Genomic DNA, 18166 nt, shown 5'->3' with positions numbered 1-18166 from the left:
GGGACAGACAGGCACACAGGCAATCTGTCACCATCAGTAATGAGCAAAAGCTTGTTGATCTCAAAGTCTATTAGGATTGACCTTTCCAGGGGCGGGGAGAGTATGTATGGTTCTACTCTTTCCATACAAGGGACTATCCAGCTACCAGGCGGGAAGAAGCAGCACGACTGCACGGTCGTCCTGTCATGGCTCAGAGCAGCTTTAAGTAATGCTGTTCTTGACAGTTATTTCCCATAGAAACATTCCAGTGTGCAAATTCTTAGCCGTGATCTAATATTTCTGTAGAGATTCTGAAGTGATAAATGCTATGGAAGCAAGCCAGTGGGTTATGTGAGGGGAGAGAAGACGGTACTTAGAGACGTTTAAAACCTCCCTCTTAAAGAGTTACTGGAAATAGCATTTTCAGCTTCTCTTTTGTATTCAGGTGGGGGTCCATGTCTTGGTCCATCAGTGTTGGCCGAGACGAAAGGAGGCTTCACTGAGCACTAGTCCGGAGAGCCTAACCATCAGAGGGGAGGTGACCGACACCCTAATCTCACCCCTCCTCTCCTAGAGAAGAGGATGCCCCCAAACTGTGTGGTTGAAAGCGGGGGCAGATACTCTAAAGGTGAACAAAATGGGCAACAAATCACCAGCAGCTGACAGGACTCTCACCACACTCCCCTCTTTGCTTTTGGCAGTTAACCTCAGGCTGTAATTGAAGGGACTCCGGATTTAAGCCAGGGCCTGGATTCCTGTGTGCTTGTAGGCCGCTCTTCTACAGGTAAGGATATTGGCTACTGCCTACCTTCCAGTTGGTTCTTAACATGTGTTCCTTGGCTCTGCACTCCTGGAAGATGAGCTTCCAGCAGGAATAATCAGAGATGCTGCTCTCCGGAAGGTGCCCTTCCTGCTGGCACAGCCTGTACCAGAGCACTTCGTCTTCTGCAATCACCTTCCACGTCTTGCTCACCTAAAACAGAAGTGAAACAAATGTCAAATTCTGCAATTAGAGAAGCCCCTTGTCATCCAAAAATCAATCAACACCTTTATTATTGCCCTGAGTTTATGGCAGTATAAAATGTCTCATTAACAAAACACTCTGAGGTGAAAAAAAAATAGAAGCAAATGTTTCCAGTTTTATTTTTCAAGATTTCAAAACTGTTGTTCTACCATTTCATATCACATTTGAGATGACTTGAATTATTATATAACATGTGAGAAAAAAATACAAATACATAAAAGGCAAAAAATACAATAGCAACATAGCTATACAATCATACACCAGTTTTCAGACCAGAAACTCTTTACTTTTTACCAAAGGCACCTGTGTTTCTTTATACACTTGGAGACTGATGACTTCTGAAATAAAAGGCTGTATGTAACAAAATAAATATCCATAATGCAGTATTTCTGGTCATATGAGAAAATTAAATTTATATTACACACAAAAACTTAGACTTTAAATGTATAGATTTTTTTTAAAAAATTTAACAGAAAACTCAAGCTGTTCACCAGGACTGTAAGATCTGATATACAAAAAATAATGTTGTGTCTGGACAGGATTTCAAATACCAACAGTATGCAGAGGAAATGGCCATTTCCACTATTAGTATTTTGTCCTCCAAGCCTGACTCTGGGGGATGATGGATTTACTTCCGCACAGGACAATGAACAAAGTTGGCTAGAGTGCAAAAGATGGACTCTCCTGGCAATAGGAAAAAATGATCCAGCAGGTCAACATGCTCCTGGATCTGCAGCACATTCTGGGAATGGGGGATTAAGTGCTCAACACTTGCTGTCCATTTAAAGATTAAGACTCATTCCTAATAAAATGAGAGTCGTGACCACTGGTTTACAGTAATCTGCACTCCTTAACACTCCCTTGGGGCCACTTCAAGACACTGAATACAGACAAGAAAAGGGAACATGAGGCAAAGTAGGCGATAGTGCACACAGCATGTGCACAGCAGACTCTCATTACACCAGGGTTCCTCGTTTGATGAAGTACTGATAGGTAGTTAACTTTCAGGATGGCAGAGCAAAGATCTCCAAAAATCTGCTCCTACATGCAAGCAATAAGAACACTGCCAAAAATTGTCAAAAATCAACTTTTTCAGAACTCTGGCAATTAACTGAAGGCTTTTTGACATTTTGAGGAGCATTTATTTAAGAAAAATGGCCACATCCTGGTAAGAACAACCTTCATGTTGTTTTAACTTGCACTAATCCCATCCTCCTCCTCCAGGACCACAGGTAACTCCATGGTAGCCTTGAAAACCAAGGCTTTACAACTATGGTAGCTATAAAAACCAGTAGCCTAATAGTCACCAAAAGGGCCAGGTGGCTTTATAGGTCCCCACATGTGCTATCCCCAGAGAACTGTCATTATTTGACCTGACAGCTTGCTGGAAAGCTCTGTTCTAGAGGTTTGTCTTTATCTCACTGAACTCTGTCTTATCTCCACTGCATTTGTCAAAAACAATAAGGGAGAACTGTTTAACACTGTGGCTGCCTGAGGTAACATTAGCAACTGGGGCTAAGAGGATCTGACCAAAAGCTTAGATGAAAAACTGGGGAATGGGATGTCCACAAGGGGCTTTGAAAGGTTCCAATGTATTTCTAGCACTCAAGAATGTCATATACATGTGTAGGACTCTGTGTGCAGCCAAGACCTGAGACAGCCCTCATCTCTTATGCTGGTTAACCCTGAAGCTTTCCACAAGCACAAAATGAAAGCTAAAACAGAGTTGTGACCTGTTGACATATTGAAAGCATGCCCCAACAAACAGAGAGCGCCTCAGCAAAAACTGGGAGATTTATTGCTTCAACACAGTTAGGGAAATCTCTGTCCAATCACTAGCTAACCACTAAGCTAAATGAGCAGATAATTCAGTGGTCACAAATGACAAAAATACAAACTAGAGAATCAGTCCAGAGAAATCACTAATAAATAGCAGCAAGAAAGATAACAAAAACTAACCCTCCCAAAGGGAAAAAATCTGATTTCCAGAGTTGCCCATTATTTTAAAAGTCCCAGTTTTTAACAAAAAAGGTTGAGACATGCAAAGAAACAGTAAAATAGGAACCATATACAGGAAGAAAAAGCAGCCAACAGAAACTATACCTGAAGAAGTCCAGACTCTGGATTTAGTAAAGATTTTAGATCAGCTATTACAAGTAAGTTCAAAATATTAAAGGAAAGCAGGTTTAGGAAAATACAGTTATGAACATAATGTTTAAGTACAAAATACAGATAAATTTTTTAAAATAGAAGTTTGAAAGTTGAAAAGTAGAGTAGTAAACAAATAATTCAGACTTGAGCTAAAAGAAGAATCCACAAACTTAAAATTAATTAAGATTATACCATCTATGAAAAAAAGAAAAACAATGAGAGAAACCCTCCCATCAAAATGAAAAAAATTAACAGTCTCAGAGGCTTATGGAATACCTTCTATGTGGACCAACATAGGCATTATGGGAGTTCCATAAGAGGAGAGAAAGAGGTAGAAGGAATATCTAAAGAAATAATGGCTAAAAATTTCCCAAATACAATGAAAAAAGTTCACCAAACTCCATGAAGGAAAAACTCAAAGATTCACACCTCCACACAACATAAGATAGAATCATGAAAGCAGCAAAAGAAAAAGACTCTTTATGTTTACTTCTCATTAGAAACCAGGGAGGTCAGAGAGCAGTAGGCTGGCATATTCAAAGTGCTAAAGGAGGAGACTGCCAACCAGTAACTCTATACCCAGCAAAACTATCCTTCAAAGTAAGAGAAATTAAATTATGCCAAGATAAACAATAATAAGATAATCAATAACTAGTAGACTTGCTCTATAAGAAATACTAAAGGGAATCCTTTAGGCTGAAATACAAGGACACTAGATAGTAACTTAATCCACACTAAGAAGTAAATCAGTAAAGTCATTACAAGGGTAAATGTAAGTGACAGTATAAATGTATTTTTTGTTTGCAACATGTTCTTCTGATTAAAAAGACAACTGCCTTAAGTATAAAATTGTGTTTATAGGCTTATAACAAAGACATAATTTGCATGAAATAATATACCAAAAAGGGAGAGGGAAGTTATAATGTAGCAGTTTTGGTATACTATTGAAATTAATTTGGCATTAATACAAACTAGATTGTTTTAAGATCCCTGGACAGTCATTAAGAAAAGAACTTAAAAAGTATACTAAAAGAAACAAAGAAATTAAAATAGTATGCTTTAGAAAAAGATTTAAACACAAAAGGAGGCAGTAATGAAGAAAAAGAAGTACAAAAAAGACCTAAGACATACAGAAAATGGCAAAATGGTAGATATAAATTCTTATCAGTAATTATATTAAATGTAAATGGACTAAGCACTCCAATCAAAAGACAGAGATTGGAGGTTTAAATAAACATGACCTAAGGATATGCTGTCTACAAGAGACATACTTTTTTTTTTTTTTTTTTTTTTTTTTTTAAGTAAACTCTACACCCAACATGGGGCTCAAACTTGTGACCTGAGATCAAGAGTCACATGCTGACTGAGCCAGCCAGGTGTCCTAAGATATACACACTTTTTATTTTTAAAGGTTCATTTACTTTATCTGAGAGACACCTCTAGGGGTTGTTGGGAGGGGGTTGGTGGGCAGAGTGTCTTAAGCAGACTCCATGCTGAGCCTGGAGCCCACTGTGAAGCTCATTCTCACAACCCCAGCCAAAACCAAGAGTCAGATGCTCAACCAACTGCGCCACCCAGGCACCCCATGAGACATACATACTTTAGATTCCCATGCACAAATAGATTAAAAGGATGGAAAAAATATACACTATGCAAGCAATATCTGAAAGAGAGCTGAAGTACATATACTAATGCCACTTAAATTTTAGGGGGAAAAAAAAAGGTTACCAGAGACAGAGGATATTTTTATAATGAGGGCCAATCTATCACAAAGACCTAATCATTGTAAACATATATACTTAAAAACAGAGCCCCCAAATACAAGAAGAAAAATGTGACAAAACTGAAGGATGAAATGGACAACTCAACAAACCAGGAGATTCTAATACCCAGTTTGAATAATGGATAGAATAAGTAGAATATCAACAAGGAACTGTAAGAATTAAACAACACACACACATACACACACACACAGAATTAAACAACACTATAGGGGCACCTGGGTGGCTCAGTGGGTTAAAGCCTCTGCTCTCAGCTCAGGTCATGATCCCAGGGTCCTGGGGTCAAAGCCCTGCATCAGGCCCCTGCTCAGCAGGGAGCCTGCTTCCCCCTCTCTCTCTGCCTGCCTCTCTGCCTACTAGCGATCTGTCAAATAAATAAATAAAATCTTTAAAAAAAAAGAATTAAACTACACTATAAACCAACTAGACATAAGAGACAACCATAGAACATTTTACTCAACAATTTGAGCATTATTCTCAAGTGCAATGGAGCATTCTCCAGGATAGACCATATACTATGCTATAAAACAAATCTAAGTTCAAAAGAACTAAAAAAGTGTACAAAGTATGTTCTTTGACCACAATGAAGTGAAATCATTAACTGATAACAGAAGGAAATCTGGGAAATTAAGTGTGTAGAAATTAAAGAACACGCTAACAAATGTTAGCATGCCAAACCACCAATGGGTCAAAGAAGTTGCAAAAGAAACTAGAAAATACTCTTCAATGAGTGAAAATGAAAATGTAACATACAAAACCTATAAGGCCCAGTGAAAGCAGTACTTAGAGGGAAGTATATACCTATAAACTCATATTTTTAAAAATCTAAAATCCATAGCCTAGCTTACAACTTAAACTAGAAAAAGAAAACTGAACCCAAAGCAAGCAGAAAGAAAAATTACAACAGAAACGAGTGAAATAAAAAGAGAGAACAGAGCAAATAAAAGCTGGTTATTTGAAAAGATGACCAAAACTGACAAAACTTCAGCTAGATTGACCAAAGAGGGGCACAAGGGTTGGGGGGGGGTCAAATTACTAAAATCAAGGAAAGAGGCCATCACTATGAACCACAAAAATGAAAAGCATTATAAAGGAATACTATGAACAATTATATGCCAACAAATTAGATAGACTAAATGAAATGGACAAATGCTTTAAAAAAAGAAAAAGGCACACAAAGTACTGAAGTTAACTTATGAAGAAACAGAAAATCTGAACAGCTCTGTAATAAGAAACAAAACAAAACTCTTCACAAAGAAAAGCCCAGGCCTAGATGGTATCACTGGTGAATTCTAGATGTTTAAAAAGAATTTTTAAAGTGGTTAAAGCTAAATTAAAAGAAATTTTAAAAGAATTCTACCAAATGTTTAAAAAGATTAATGAATAACCAGTAATTCACAAACTCTTCTAAAAAATATAAGGGGGGGGGGCGCTTGGGTGGCTCAGTGGGTTAAAGCCTCTGCCTTCGGCTCAGGTCATGATCCCAGGGTCCTGGGATGGAGCCCCGCCTCGGGCTCTCTGCTCAGCAGGGAGTCTGCTTCCTCCCCTCCCTCTCTGCCTGCCTCTCTGCCCATTTGTGATCTCCGTCTGTCAAATACATAAATAAAATCTTTATATATATATATAGATATAGATATATATGAGGGAACATATCTCAATTCATTCTACGAAGCCAGTACTTCTGATACCCAAACCAGACAAAGACTGCACAAGAAAACTACAAACCAATATCCCTGATGAATATACACAAAACTGAATTCAGGAATGTATAAAAAGGGTTATACTTTATGACCACATCAATTTGTCTCAAATACAGGGTCAGCTGAACATACAAACATCAAGGTGATATCTCGGTGCTAGGATGAAGGACCAGAACCACATGCAGTTCTCAAAGATTAACAAGCAATGTAAAATTAAAAAGAGTTCTTTATATTCAAAATAAATCTGTACTGTACAAAAGACTTCAAAGTGGAGTGCCTTTAAATAATGTCCCCAAGGAGACCTAAAGTGATATGGATACATATCTGATCAAGATTTTAGGAACATGCTTCAAGATCACCTGCATTTTCCAAGAAGCAGGATGGTATAACAGAAAACGAGTTACAGGGAGCCTGGGTGGCTTAGTCAGTTAAGTGTCTGCCTTTGGCTCAGGTCATGATCCCAGGGATCCCCTATGATCATCCCCCATGATCCCTGGGATCAAGCCCTGCATCAGGCTCCCTGCTCAATAGGTAGCCTGCTTCTCATTCTCTACCACCTGTGTTCTCCACTCAGCAAGAAGTCTGCTTCTCCCTCTGCCCCAGCTCCTGCTTTCTCTTTCTCTCACTCTCTATTGTGCACACTCTAATAAATAAAATATTTTAAAAAATAAAATAAAAATTAAATTTAAGGGGTGCCTGGGTGGCTCTGTGGGTTAAGCCACTGCCTTTGGCTCGGGTCGTGATCTCAGGTTCCTGGGATCAAGCCCCACGTCGTCGGGCTCTCTGCTCAGCGGGGAGCCTGCTTCTCTCTGCCTCTCTGCCTGCTTGTGATCGCTCTGTCAAATAAATTTTAAAAATCTTTAAAAAAAATTAAATTAAAAAAAAAAAACAGTTACACTTGTGAAAAAAACAAAACCCCAGACCTCAGATTCTATTGTCCGGTCTTTCACTAGTTAGCTGTGGTATAATGACAAAGTCACTAAGCTTCTCTGTACCGCTTTCATAGGCTTCTTTCCTCCTCACTGGTGGGGAGGAATCAGACATCCTGAAATGTCCATCACAACACCAAAGTCTGACTTTTGGAACATGGTTTTCTCACCCTTAAAAAGTGAATCATCATACCCCACCACCAGCGGAGTGGCTGTGCATCTCAAAGAGCTCAAGAAAAGGACCCTGCAAACAATTGTTTACCCATAGGTCACACAGTACTACAGATCACACTGACAACACTCTAGAAGGCACAAATTCATTATAAAATCATGCTGCTCCAGGGGCACCTGAGTGGCTCAGTCCGTTAGACACCCGACTCTTGATTTCGGCTCAGGATATGGTCTCAGGGTTGTGAGACTGCACCCTGCATCGGGCTCCCTGCTCCATGGGGAGTCTGCTTGGATTCTGTCTGCCACTCCCTCCCTCCCCAAGTAGCTCACAAGTGTTGCTGCTCCAATTACTTTGAGGAGTCCATTAGCTTCCTTGTGTTTTAAAAAATAACTTCTGTTAAATCTAGAATGGGTTTCCACTGCTCCATGGCAGCAGAAAGAGGTTAGTTGTGGGGAAGTAAAAATTAGAATTCAAGAATTCAGATAGTTTCAGTGTCAAAATTTCTGATTTTCCATCTCAAGCAAAGTATACTAAGAACAATTATTATTACAACACCTTACTCAACCAAAAGTATGTCAAAGCAATACTGACCCACAGAACAGTCTAATGGCAGATGAAAATTCTGGCTTCCTGTGGGCATGCAAGCTCCAGGTGCAACAAGCCATCACATCAGCAGAGTCATCTTCCCTGTAGACATGGACACTGTGTATGGCAGCCCTAGCATCAGAAGTTAGGGCAGGTAGCATAATGAAGTGCAAGGGTTCCATCACTTTGCTGAACCAAAGTGCCACCCTGTCATGCTGAAGGTGTCACACAGGCTCAAGTCTTCAAAGGTTTAGAAACTGAAGAAGTAAGAGGGATCCTGGAAATCAACCGGAGCAGTTCCATCACAGAAGGGCGATTCCTAGCAGCCCTGGTTGGTAAGTGGCTTCTGCAGAGAGCTGAGGTGACCTTCCAAATCAGTCTGATCCACTGCAAAGCCGTCTGGCTGTTAGAAAGGGCTTCCTCCCTTTGGCTAGTAAAGGGATTCCGCCCATGGCCCTAATTTTGCCTTTCTCAAGAAATCTCTATTCCTTCCTCCACCTGACAGCTTCTCAAGGTGTCTTCTCAAGAAGACACTGTCCTAATTCCCCTTAGTCATTTCACAGGCCTAAATATCACCCATTTCCCTCAACTAACAGTCCTAGGACTAGACTAGTTTCCATACCCCTTATCTCTGAACGTACCTTAATACTTGTGCACATACGGGGTCCCTCTTCAAATGCGGTACCCAGCACAAAACAACACTGCATTTGCAGGCTTCAAGTGCCATGAACAGAAAAATTTATCAGACGCTAATTTGCTGCTTCAATTGTTGTAAATAACCCATCGTGGCAACTAAATTAACAACCCACCTTCTACAGTTTATGAAACACTTAAGGCAAACAAGCAAAAATACTATAAACATGCATGGACTTGTCACCCATTTAATAAGATATTACTAGTAAGTTTGAACCCCGGTGCATCTCTAGGTCTGTACCCTCTCCCCTGCCATTGGGGTAACCTGAATTTGGTGTCCATCATTCTTCAGAGTTGTTTTGTTTTTTTGTTTTGGGGGGAGAGGAGAGAGGGAGAGGGAGGGATTGAGGGAGAGAGAGAGTGAGAATAAGGGAGGGGCAGAGAGAGAATCTTAAGCAGATTCCACACTTAGCATGGAGCTCCACACAGGGCTCGATCTCACAACCATGAGATCATGACCTGAGCCGAAAAACTGACTGAGCCACCCAGGTGCCCCCATTCTTTAGTTTTTATTGTTGTTATTTTGCTTTTTAAGATTTTATTTGTTTATTTGACAGAGATCACAAGTAGGCAGAGAGGCAGGCAGAGAGAGGAGGAAGCAGGCTCCCTGCTGAGCAGAGAGCCCGATGCGGGGCTCGATCCCAGGACCCTGGGACCATGACCTGAGCCGAAGGCAGAGGCTTTAACCCACTGAGCCACCCAGGCGCCCCTCTAGTTTTTTTTTTTTTTAAACACACAAACTGCAGTTAAAGTCCGTCCCCACTTCTTACTTCTATTCTATTAGTTTTTTAATCTAATTTTAAGTCCCATGTTAAACCCCGGCTCTCTGCACCCACCCCCACATTTTAGAGCATCTTTAAACTCCAATTCTGTCATCTGTTGCATTAACTGCTTCTCCCATGGATAAGTCATCTGCAAAATATGGTCTGTGGACCTTTACCTCTTAATTATTAAAAAAAAGTTGACCAGGATGGGGCTGAGCCCATGGCAAACCACTAGAGCCCTCCCTGCACACACCCCCTTCGGCTGACATGGATCCATTAAGCAGCCCACCCCGGGCATGGCCACAGCATCAGTTACAAACCCACTTAACCACACTGTCATCCCACACTTCTCCATCTGAGGCCAGAGGGCATCAAGGAAACAAACCCTCATCTGATCACAAGTGGTCAGGCAAGAAAGAATGGGATAATGACTCAGGAACACTGGAGCTCTGGTTTGGACTAGACAGAACACCACCATTTGATTTTTGGCATGTTTGGGCCACAGCTGAGCCTGCCCCGACATGAGTGGTGTCTGTCCATCTGCCCATGCCAGAGCGAGTCTGAGAACTAGGCAGTCATCAAGCGCAGACAGGACCGGACCCACATCAGCTGTGACGGAGCCAGGCACAACTCAAACAGTTCCAGAGCAGAGCACTTCCCTACTAGTCCTCCGGAAGTGAAGGTTAAAGTATCAGAGAAGGGCGAACACACAGAGACCCTAAAGGGTCCTCAAGGGCAGAAAGTGCTCACCAAACCCAGGGCAGCTCACTCTGACCTTGGGATGCCAGGAGCCTTTTTGGTAAACATCATGAAATGTAAGATTTTGTAAATACTATGAAATGTTAACTGGATGGAAGACTCAGAGTAGCTAAGAGATCATATAACTGGTAGGCATTATTGCACAGACCAGCGCTTCCCAAAGCATGCTCAGTAGACCAACAACTCCTCAGGGGGTTAATAAGTCACCTTAAAAAAAGGATTCCATGGTCAGATAAATTTGGAGAACACTGGTTTAAAAAAAAACAAGCAGAGTTATTTCGCTGAAGAACTTCTGAGAGCTTTTATAGATGGCCAGGTGTTGCTGATCTCTCAGAAGGACGGGAGACACTGTATTCCCCAAACTTATTTGGCTCCTGAACTTTTCCTAAAAAATGGTCTCAAAAGCCTTAGTGCCCTGCAGACGCCACTTGAAAGAACATCTGCGTGGCCTATCGGTGAGCGGGTGAAGAGCTGGACACAAAGACCAGCAATTCTCCTCTGCCAGCCAGATACCTTGTGCGTGGATCTCCTTCTCCCCCAGGGCAAGGAAGCCACAGACTGGATCCCAAGCCCCACCCCAAGTACAGGACAGTATCTTTAATGCGGGAGTCTAGAACTAGCTACAGGCTGCTTTTTATGAGATGGAGCCACTCAATCAGCAGCAGCATTTTAAGAAAATCCAAATCCAGTGCTCAGTGACTACAAACTAGAAGATCCTAATTAAATTAAACATTCTGGATGAGTTTTCAGGAGATGTACTAAACCATACAGTCCTCAGCCACTTAAAACGGAGGCACTTTTCCATGGGACTTTTAAGAAGTCCCTGATAGATTAGACCTTGAGAACACTGGAAGCAGAAAACAGATTTTTCTATTAGCTTCAAAGAAAATGCCAAGTCACTTTAAATAACATGATCTGAAATTTGTATAACAGGTTTACGGGATGAAAAACGGAGAACAAAAAGTTGATGTTTCGGTACATCATTCCCACTGCTAACCCCTAGATCACAAGGATTATTCTGTGGAAAGCAATATTCAGGATAAAGTTTAAAACCCTGGATAACAAACAATCATCTCTTTGAGGGATTCAGAAAAGCTAGAGGTGAGAATTACTTCCAAAAAGGGATCAGGACTGAACCTACAATTAGATATTAAACGCAGAAATGTGCCAACAATTTCTTTGGCAAACTGGAAAGGGAGGGTGCCTTTGCTCTCTCCTTCTTTTAAAGGGGCACAAAAGTGACAGGCTCTAAGAATGTCTTATAATCCTGGGAGAAAAAAACCAAAAACAAGAAACAAGACCTAGATAAATTTTCACAATTTTAAAAGCATCTCACTGAAAGGAAAGATAATAGTTTTTATTTCTTATACTATATTAAATCTAGCAAGTTTATAAGCTTGAATTTTCCAAAGGCCTAATGGTCTTTCTTTAATATACTAGGACTGGAATGGCCCTACCCAGTAAGAGCCCCACTGAGTGAGCCTCAGCTGTGAGAATTTGCTAATAAAAGTGTCTCCAGCATTTTGCTTTATAGCACCACTGTGAATTGCAGCATTAAAAAAAGGTGGGGGGAGCCCTTGGCTCCAAAACTAGCTTTATTAACTCTGCCTGGATTAGGGTTACCAGTGAGGCCCACAACAGAGGGAAACACTCATTGTTCTGGTTACATGTTCACAAATCAAGTCTATTTTGTGAGGACATACCATGTACAGACAGTTCCACATACACTCATTAGCTCGATTTCCTTATTGCCTTTCTCCCCATTCACTCTCGAGCCTGCTCACTTTCGCCCCAACCGTGCCATGGATTCTGGTTAAGGTCACCAGTGATCTCCAAGTTGCTAAACCTGGTGGTCATTTCTCAGTCCTACTTGACTAAAGGTGACACTTAATACCGCTGATCACTTTTTCCTCCTCGAAAAGGTTATCCCTTGGTTCCAGGGGACCATGTGTTCTGGGTTTCTTCCCACATCACAGGAAACGCCTTCTCCAACTCCTCATCTTGGGCTCTAACCATGATGTGACAGAGCTCAAATCCTAAGCCCCCTCCATCTACACTCACTTCCCTAATGACCTCATCCAGTTTCCTGGCTTTAAATTAAACCAATGATGTGGGGCACCTGGGTGGCTCAGTTAAGTGTCTAGCTCTTGATTTCAGCTCAGGTCATGATCTCAGGGTTGTGAGATCAAGCCCCACATCAGGATCCATGCTCAGCAAGGTGACTATTAGGAGATCCTCTCTCCCTCTACCTCTTTCCTCAGAAATAAATCTATAAAAATATATACATACCAACGATGTGCTGCTAGCTCCCAAATTTCTCTAGCCTCACATGCCACTACTGATCTCCCCCACTAAACTTTCTCATCTGTCTTCCCTTGTCAGTAACAACAATTTCATTGGCCCAGTTGTTCAAGCCCAGTACCCTGGAGTCCCATTGATTCCTCTTTCTCTCTCTATACCCAGCCCCATGAGCAGTCCTGACTCGATTCAATGCACTCCAAGCCACCATGTTCTCGTCTGGATTAGTTCAGTAGCTTTCTCACTGGTCCACTGGTCTCCCTGGTGCATCCTTGTCCCCCTTCGCTCTAGTCTCCACATAGCAGCCAAAATGATCCCTCTCAAAAGGTAAATCAGACCTTGTCACTTCTCAGCTCAAAACACTTGAATGGCCTCCGACCTCTTTTAGAATAGAAGTTCAGGTTCTTTTAATGGATTTAAGTGCCTTTTCCCACTTTAACTATTTCTTCTTCCTTTTCTCCCCATCTGTTGTTCTTCATACCCTCACCTCTATTGGTTTCTCATCGATGCTCTAACAAATTACCACAAATTTAGTGGCTAAGAACAATATAAGTGTATTTTTTTTATGGTTCTGGAGACCAGAAGTCTAAAAACCAAAGTACAGGTGGCAGGGCTGCATTCCTTCTGGAGGCTTTGGGGGAAAACCTGTTTCTGTCTCTTTTCTAGCCTCTAGAAGCCACATTACATTCCTTGATTTTGTGGCCCCTTCCCTCATTTTCAAAGCCAGCAACACAGCATCTTAGCTTTGACCTCCAGCCTCCCTCTCATTAAGGAGCTTTGTAATTACATGGAGACACTTGGATCATCCATGATAACCACCCCATCTCAAGGTCCTTAACTTCCTCACGTCTGCAAAGGCCCAATACCATAAGAGGTAACATCTGCACAGGTTCTGAGATCTAGGGCATGGACCTTTTGGGTAAGAGGCATTATTCCACCTACCACATCCTAGGCACTCTGACCTTCCTGCTATTTCTCAAGCGTAACAGGTGCGCTCCACCTCTAAGCCTCTCCGCTTCCTACTCGCCTCTGCCAAAGACCTGCGTAGCTTCATTCTTCCCTCCTTTAGGTGTTTGCCCAAAGGTCACTCTCTCTGTGAAGTCTTCCACATCACCTCTGTGGGCTTAGAGTTTCTCCATAGCACTTTCTACCATCTGAAACACACTCTGCTTAACTGGGTGCTTCCTGCATAGAGAATAAGCTCTGAGAAGGGAGTTTATGTTCTGTTCTCTGCTGCACTGTTCCAGACTCGTGCACGGCACACAGCAGGCCCTGTGAATAGCTGAATGACGTGGAAAAGTCCAACTTTTAAAAATTCAACACTTAGGGGCACCTGGGTGGCTCAGTGGGTTAAGGCCTCTGCCTTATGCTCAGGTAGCGATCTCAGGGTCCTGGGATCGAGTCCCACATCGGGCTCTCTACTCAATAGGGAGCCTGCTTCACTTCCTCTCTCTCTGCCTGTCTCTCTGCCTACTTGTGATCTTTGTCTGTCAAATAAATAAAATATTTTTTTTTTAAATTCAACACTTAAATTGCAATGCTTTTCACTGTTCAGCTTCCTGCATCGACTGCCCTCAAAAGGCTCAGACTTTCTTATTAAATACTACTTTTTGCTGTTTTTCCTTCTTGTAAACTTTTTTAATGATAGACCACTTCAAGCACACAAAAAATGAAGCAAGCAGTGTAAACAACCTCACGTCCCCAGGACTCAGTTCAAATAATTATCGAGGCGCTGCCATTCTTCTCTCATCTAGCTCTGTCTTCTCTCCCAGAGTGGCTGCTTTTGTCACCCCATTTTTCAGTTTTTTAAAAAGATCTATTCATTTATTGGAGAGCGCGCATGCATGCGAGCAACCAAGAGCAAATGAGCAGGAGGGCCAGAGGAAGAGGCAGAGAGTTTCAAGCAGGCACGTGTTTCCCTTGGAGATGGAGTCAGGTGGCAAAGCAGAGAGAGAAGAATGAAAGAAACCCTGCCAGCAGTTACCTTTTCAGAGTTAGGTCGGCTACTGGCCGGGGAGGGGGGGCCAGCAGAACCTGGCTAGAGATTTCCAACTTTAAAGACTTCATGGGGCACCTGGGTGGCTCAGTGGGTTAAGCCGCTGCCTTCGGCTCAGGTCATGATCTCGAGTTCCCGAGATCGAGTCCCACATCGGGCTCTCTGCTCAGCAGGGAGCCTGCTTCCTCCTCTCTCTCTTTCTGCCTGCCTCTCTGCCTACTTGTGATCTCTCTCTGTCAAATAAATAAGTAAAATCTTAAAAAAAAAAAAAAAAAAGACTTCATGAAGATCTTCAACTAAATAAAACCTCAGATTTTACTTGCTTCTATTTGGAGATCATAAGATCACATTTTCCTTAAAACCTGAGCTATCAGAGGCACCCGGGTGGCTCAGTGGGTAGAGCGAGTGACTCTTGATCTGAGGATCATGGGTTTGTATTCCATGCTGGATGTAGAGCCTACTTAAAAACTTGAAATACTGGGGTGCCTGGGTGGCCCAGTTGAATCTGATTTCTGATTCAAGCTCAGGTCTTGAGCTCAGGGTTGTGAGTTCAAGCCCTGTGTTGGGCTCTACACAAATGGAGCCTACTTAAAAAAAAAAAAACAAAAAACAAACAAAAAAAAAAAACAACCAACAAAAAATATCATAATCTAATAGAGTGGGCTTTAGTTCCAGATTTATTTTGGTAACACCTACTCCTTGTTTGTCAATTTTACCATTCATCTTAAGTTTTTATTTTTTTTTTTATTTTTTTTTTTTTTAAAGATTTTATTTATTTATTTGACAGAGAGAAATCACAAGTAGGCAGAGAGAGAGAGAGAGGAGGAAGCAGGCTCCCCGCTGAGCAGGGAGCCCGATGCGGGACTCGATCCCAGGACCCTGAGATCATGACCTGAGCCGAAGGCAGCGGCTTAACCCACTGAGCCACCCAGGCGCCCCCATCTTAAGTTTTTAACCTCCAGCTCTACCCCATTTTTCTTCATTGCTTCCTTTATGCACATTTTTCTACTTCTTACTTGAAAAATGTGACATTGTTACCTATACAGCTAGATTTCTAAAGTTATACTTTAGGAAACAGACATAAAATGTGAAACAAATGAAAATTAAAATAAGACAAAATCATAGAGATGGAAACAGACTGGTGGTGCAAGGGACTAGGGATGGGGTGGGGCAGAGATGGCCGGCCCATAAGAGGGGTCACAAAAGATCCTCGTGATGAATGTTGTGTAGTTTTACTGTGTGGCCACATAAATCCACACCTGTGGTAAAACTGGGCAGAACTAAATACATTCAAAATAAGTGTATGTAAAGCTGACGAAATCAGAGTTAAGCTCTATGGACTGTACTAATGTCAGTTTCCTGGCTTTGATATTACTCTGTATCCAAGATATCGCCAAATGAGAGAACTGGGAGAAGAGAACACAGGACCTCTCCAGACTATCTTTTGCAACTACCCATGAATTTATAATTATTTTTTAAGGTTTTAACAATTACTCTTAGTAAATCCTAAAACCATTACTTCTCAGAATTACAATTCCTATTGTAATATAACAGCAGACTTACTCTTCCAATTAAAAAAATATTGTAATTTTGAACTCAACAATTTTGGAATTGTTATCTGCTTAAAAACATTGTCTTTTAGAGTACCAGGAACTCTGTGGGCATACACACACACAAAACCATAAAAATAGAAGTAGCAAAATGATAAAGCTGTTCAATGAATCGCCCAATGCATAACTTTGCTTACTAAAAGCCACACTGTTTTTTAAGACATTTCAGCATGAAACACTCCCACAGGGACACTAAATCCCGCAAGAGACAACTATCGATAGCAAGGAGCTAGGAAGGTCAGCATCAGAAGTACACAAGGACCACAAACAATGCAGTGAGACTTTAGTTCTGAAAGCTTAAAACCTACAAAGCAGAAAACAAAGGGATGCAGAAAGGAGACAAAGAGTAAAATCACTTCTCCAGCATACTTTGTGGCATAATTAAATCTCAAGAAGTCCTTCCCAATCCAGGTTCCTTACTGTTAGTCAGTTACCAATTTGGCATAAAGATCTAAGCAAACAAGTTTTCTCCAGGGCACGCATATAGTTCATGGTGCCAATTCTACTATAACTGGCCCAATTTCACTAAAATCCCAAGGCGGCTTGATTAAAAGAGAAGAGAGAGACAGAGGGACAGACAGAGCAAGCCCCCTCTAAAAATCAAATCATACAGCAGCAGGACATTTCACTCAACAGAAGGACTTTTCCCCCGGTTTTAAGAGTAAAAACACCACAAGAAACAAATGAAAATGCTACTGATTTTTATTACGTGGTGCTTGTACTCTAATGCTTGAAAAAACAAAGCCAATTCTAAGCATTACCAGCCATCCATTGTCTTCTTCATGCAAAGGCACTATTAAAAAAAAAAAAAAAAAATCCTGGCTTCATAGATCAGAGCCACCTTAGGGGTTCTGTTTTAAGAATATTTTCATGCTTATATGTGTGCTCTAAAAATTAGGCTGAAACGAAAAACAAAAAACAAATCCAACTGGCCAAAGAGGGAAAAATTCTGGTGGACAATTGGACCACTGTGTTGCAAATTAAACCGTTCACACCTGCAGAATAATCTCACCAGCATGACCAATCTATCCTGAAACGCAGCCCCCTTGTACCAAAAGGGGGATCTCTTCTTCCACTAGATCCTATCTTTCACTGATAAACTCTTTGGATGAGAAAACCAGAGCAGATGTGAAAGCCACATGGCCCTCAACAAAGCAGGAGAGCAAAAAGCAGTGTTAAAAGAAAGGATTCCTTAAACAGCAGCTCCCTATCAAGAATGAAGATTTTATCATCTAATGCTGACTGTGGAAAGCAGCTAGCTATTAGACCCTGTTCCAAGACTCCGGCTAACAGCATCAGGCTGAAATCCAGGAGTTGGACTCATTTAGCTATACCCTTGTTTTCGACTCTTGGGAACAGGGCCAAAGTGTAAAGTTAGAATAGAACAAATCCAATTTCCAAGGGAAAGAAGAAGACAATATAGGTACTCTTGCTTAATGCACTTGGTAGGCTTTGAGCACGGTTTACATTTCAGTACATTTTTATTTAGTGAATTTTAGCCTTAGAATAATTTTTTCCATTATTTCCTGAAGACTCCAGACTCTGCATTAAAAAATACTTGCTAACACCCCCACTTAATATTGTGGCAATCAAGAATACTAAAAACTTGGGGCACCTGGGTGGCTCAGTCGGTTAAGCGTCTGCTTTTGGCTCAGGTCATGATCCCAGGATTCTGGGATCAAGCCCTGTATCGGGCTCCCTACTGCTCCCCCTGCTTGTGCTTCC

At 41.5% G+C, this 18166-nt stretch overlaps 1 protein-coding gene across 1 annotated transcript in view; it reads right to left on the bottom strand.

The window, feature by feature from the left end:
- Positions 1–18166, bottom strand: part of FBXW8 (F-box and WD repeat domain containing 8) — a 126427-nt gene that overhangs the window by 90822 nt on the left and 17439 nt on the right. Inside the window, exon 3 of the mRNA XM_059408516.1 lies at positions 788–952. Within this exon, the coding sequence (XP_059264499.1) occupies positions 788–952 (165 nt within the window). The remainder of the gene's footprint in view (positions 1–787; positions 953–18166) is intronic.

Source organism: Mustela nigripes, chromosome 8 (assembly GCF_022355385.1).
Source record: "Mustela nigripes isolate SB6536 chromosome 8, MUSNIG.SB6536, whole genome shotgun sequence".
Lineage (NCBI taxonomy): Eukaryota > Metazoa > Chordata > Mammalia > Carnivora > Mustelidae > Mustela > Mustela nigripes.
The sequence above is the reverse complement of the archived record's forward strand: the minus strand, read 5'-3'. Positions and strand labels throughout refer to the sequence as shown.